At 33.3% G+C, this 4,472-nt stretch overlaps 1 protein-coding gene across 8 annotated transcripts in view; it reads right to left on the bottom strand.

Annotated features, from left to right (window-relative positions):
- The window catches only part of LOC107663594 (semaphorin-6A-like), an 84,987-nt gene that overhangs the window by 44,744 nt on the left and 35,771 nt on the right, over window positions 1-4,472 (bottom strand). For all 8 annotated transcript variants that reach the window (XM_016453825.1, XM_016453826.1, XM_016453827.1 and 5 more), the window contains exons 4-6: window positions 3,139-3,199; window positions 2,887-2,949; window positions 1,665-1,766 (exon numbers count right to left, since the gene is read on the bottom strand). In XM_016453825.1, coding sequence (XP_016309311.1) covers window positions 1,665-1,766; window positions 2,887-2,949; window positions 3,139-3,199 — 226 coding nt within the window. The remainder of the gene's footprint in view (window positions 1-1,664; window positions 1,767-2,886; window positions 2,950-3,138; window positions 3,200-4,472) is intronic.

Raw genomic sequence — 4,472 nt, 5'->3', positions numbered from 1 at the left:
TCATTTTTATTACTTTTTTTTTTTTTTTTAATATTTGAACCCTGATGGGAGCAAGCCAAGAGAGTTTTTTTAGAGATATTTATTTTTTTTAGGGCTGCAAAATGATTAATCACATTCAACATAGAAGTTTGTTTACATACTTGTGTGTGTACTGTGTATATTTATTATGTATATATAAATACACACACATACATGTATATATTAAGGGAAAATATGTTAGATTTATATGTAAAATATTTATATTTATATATAATATAAATTATATACAAGTGTTTACATACAAATACATACAAAGTTTTTAAAAAATATATACATATATGTGTGTGTGTATTTATATATACATATAATAAATATACACAGTACTCACACATATAGTATGTAAACAAACTTTTATTTTGAATCGATTAATCGCAACTAATCGTTTCGCAGCCCTAGGTAAGTTACTTTTAAAAGTAATTCTTTACAATATTGCGTTATCTAATTCCTAATTGCGTTACTTTTTATAGAAAGTAATACATTACACGTTACTTTTGTGTTACTTTTTGTCACCTGGGCTGGGTTTGCTTGTTTTTGTTTTTTTTACTTGTTCGTTTTTTAATAACAAAAAATATATATATTTTTTTTATATTTTTAGCAACTATAAAGTTCCTTTCACACCAAAAGTGAAATGAGTGAGCCTCTGTCTCTGCATTTACTCCGGATTTCTCTCAACATGAGGACAGAAGAGATGTCAGTCAATACATGAGAAAACAAAGTGACTGCTGTTACTTATTTGAAAAAGTAACTCAGGTATTTCATTGTAAATTTTACTAGTTACTTGAAAAAAGTAATCTGATTAATGCATTACCCCCAACACTGAACTGACTAGAGATGAATTACGAGCGACTTCATGATATAGTTTGCAACACTGATTCTGTTATTTTCAGAACAAACTGCATTGTATAAAGCGCTATAGAAACGAATGTGACTTTACAATGTAACAATATAAAGCAAAAATACTCACATCAACACTTCAGCATGAATTAAAGCTGCTTTATTCAACAGGTTTAACAGCCGTAAACAAGTTGGAAAAAATTAATGTCATGAAATGCTTTTTAAGGCAATGCATAATGTATTATGCACTTGAAAGCTAAATTAATTCTCATTCACATCTGTCAAAAATTTAAAAAAAAAATTGAACTGCTATTTAAATTGAAGAAAGTAGAATTAAAATGAACTGAAATTCAAAAAATGTTTTAAAGAAAGGTTTTTAAGGAAAAATTTGTGCAAAAGTTAAAATAAAAAATTATAAATAAAAGAAAAGCAAAAATATAGAAACTTATAGGTAATTTATATTACTTGTTTAATAAATATAAACAAAATGTAATAATATAGCTACAAGCAGCGATTACCGAGGTTCAAGCTTTAAGGCTTTAAGCAAGCCTGTAACCACCTAAATCAACGATTAAAAAGAGCATTGTTATTCTTGTTCTCTTCTAAATAATAACCTGGATTTAAAAAGAAAAGAGAAGGACATCCCCACAGCAACATTGTATCACCGTCATGTGTCATTCAGAACTCTCAATCACTCGTACACTCTTATCCATCGCTGTCTGACGCTTTCATTCTGTCGTTTGAGTATCTGAGGTCAGAGGTCAGAGGTCGCGCTAACACTGCAGTCTCACCTTGTAGGTCCGACAGGACGGGTTAAAGGCGTTGGTTCCGCAGACGAACAGAGAGTCGTCGCTCTGCTGCAGCAGGACCTTGATGAAATTATGGCACTCGTCCTGGAACGAGACGAGAACTTATTACACCATATCTGCTGAATGAAATCCAACGCTTGTTTCTTACTCATTTTGGCTGCTGATTCCAAAAATAGTGTCTGTTTTGCTGGAGCATGTCACACTTTCTCACTAAATATGATGCATTTCATAGCATTTTTGCTTTTGCAAGCATTTGTGCTGTGAATTAGTCTTTTATTCTCCCTTATTCAGCAGAAAAACACCACAAACACATGATTTCTGTCTGATTCTGAGCCAGATCACAACTGTTTGTTCAACTCTCAGCCTATCTTCACATGCATGGCATTATTTTATTACTAATCCAGAATTATGTCCAGAGACAGAAGAAAATGCAAACATGAGCCAGATGTTTTCTGCTTTTACTGCACTCAAACAAAGACAAACTTATAGATATTGTTGAGAAAAAAGCTTGCTAAGCTAAACATGTCTTTGTAGATTTATTTTTCTTTTACATTAAATGGAGTATTTAAACATTTTTCTGCACATTTTGAATGCTTCTTTATCATTAAAACTGACATTTCTGACGTTTGACTTTTTGCTTTGATAAGTTATTAAAGCTGATACAGTACATGTATATAATTTGAAAAATCTGCATTCTCATTTAGAGAAAAAACTGCACATGGAAAATTTTTTTTTTTATATTTTTGAACTCGAATCAGGTAATATTAGACCTTTTTTGCAAACACGAGCCAGATTTTCTCTGCTTGTAGTGCATTCAAACAGCCACAGATAATCACAGATCTTGTGGAAAAAAGCTTATTTATTTATGAACCTGTGTTTATATAAAGTTCTTTAATGGAGTATTTGAACATGTTCCACTCCTTTGCAGCGTGCACATTAAAATGAAAATATTTGTCATTTTGCTGCTTTTGCGATTTTCTTAAGTGCATTAAAGCGGATACATATCAGCTTTAATGCACTTTTTTTTGGTTGAAAAACTATACATGGAAAGTTTTTAATGGATATTTTTGAACTCAGCATCATCAAATTTCCTAATATTAGGCCTTTCTTCTTTTTTTTTTCCTCAAGAAGCAGAGCTGTGTGATCCGTGACATCATCACTCATCTATGACATCATCGCTCCTCGGTGACATCATCAGCTGTACCTTGTGCTTTCCCTTCATCCTGCAGGTGTCCACATCGGCCTGTCTGGACTTCCACGTCAGCTTCTGCGGACAGCAAATCAATGTCAGATCGATAGATTGGACTCAATTACAGCTCTTAAACTACACGCCGCTCTGATCCATCCCCATCAATCAGCCGGTTTCGCACGCACATGCCACGAGACCCGGCTCCTGATGAGATAAAGCTCTTAGAGAGAGAGTTTGCTGCGCACAGAACTCTATCCTCAGACTCACCTTACTGAAGAAGATCTCCTCTGTATTGGCCGTCTCGATGTCCACCGTGTAAATGTGATCCCTGTGAAGACATTCACACGTTCATTCGTCTCCAGCTTCAGTATCACAGACTGTCCACATTAATAATCACTATTACAATATCAAAAACATTCATCAGCAATGAGGATTTTTGTCACAATGCTGCAGCCCTGTAACGAGCTCCTGTTTTTATGTAAACACTGCATTATAAGCGGTTTTGTTAATGTTGATCACTTTTGATTGGTAACAATCTATAGGATTCTGATTGAAGTAGCTGGTTCCATTTAAGTATTTTTAATGAAAAAAAAACAGATATATTTAATAAAGTAATTATGGAAAAACTGCCCTTGCAAAAGGTTAAAAAAAATGTCCCTGAAATCAATCCCAGCGGGCAAATACTGGAACTGAATGGAAATGAACACAAACATCACTCACTGTTCTGCTCAATTCACAACTAAACCCAGAAGATTTTTAGAATTACAAATTCAGTTCTTAAATTTGAACGGAGGCAAGCATTTCAGGATACAGCATTTCAGTCTGAATTTCAGAAAGCAGAATTACAACAAGCTCAAATCCAGCTAAATTAGTTCGAAACGAAGGTTGGTTAAGAAACCTTGAATCATGGCTTGACAAAGTCAATTATTAAAAACATTTTAGCTATTTGAAATCTGAAATAAAATAACTAGGTGAATGAAAATTAGAAATGTTGCAACTAATGCAAACAAGTTTAAACTGAAGCACTGGAATTAATGGAAATACACAAACTCAGCTAAAACAGAAAGACTACAAATAAAATAAAAAGAAAAGGTAATTTTAAATAATGATAAAAATATAATAGTATACAAATAAGACTAAAATAACACTGTGCATAAGTTGTAAACAATTTTTTTTTATATACACAAAAAAATATAAACAAAATTAAATAGTATAAACAAATATATGGACAAGGATAGAAGAACATTCCATTTTCCAGAAAGCCATTAGCTGATGAATTGCTCAGAATGGTAATTCAGTAAATTCTAGTTTAACTTCTGTGTTCTGCTCATTTCTTTTGTTCTGTTCTCATGCGACCGGAACATGTTTTGAATCTGATCCAGCGTTCAGACTGGAGCTGAATTCAATCGAATCTTCCTCCTCGCTCCCTCAATCTAATAGAAAAGCCATTTGTGAAATGAATTCTGTCGCATGGGTCACCAGAGGAGCAGCGATCTCAAGACCAATCAAACTCCTCAAACCTTATGAAAAGCCCAGTAATTAATCACAGTGGCATCAGAAGTGTGTGTGTGTGTGTGTGTGTGTGTGTGTTTGTGTGTGCG

This window comes from Sinocyclocheilus anshuiensis, unplaced genomic scaffold (assembly GCF_001515605.1).
Source record: "Sinocyclocheilus anshuiensis isolate Anshui unplaced genomic scaffold, SAMN03320099.WGS_v1.1 scaffold2586, whole genome shotgun sequence".
Lineage (NCBI taxonomy): Eukaryota > Metazoa > Chordata > Actinopteri > Cypriniformes > Cyprinidae > Sinocyclocheilus > Sinocyclocheilus anshuiensis.
Note: the sequence above shows the minus strand (reverse complement) of the source record. Positions and strands in the feature narration are given on the sequence as shown.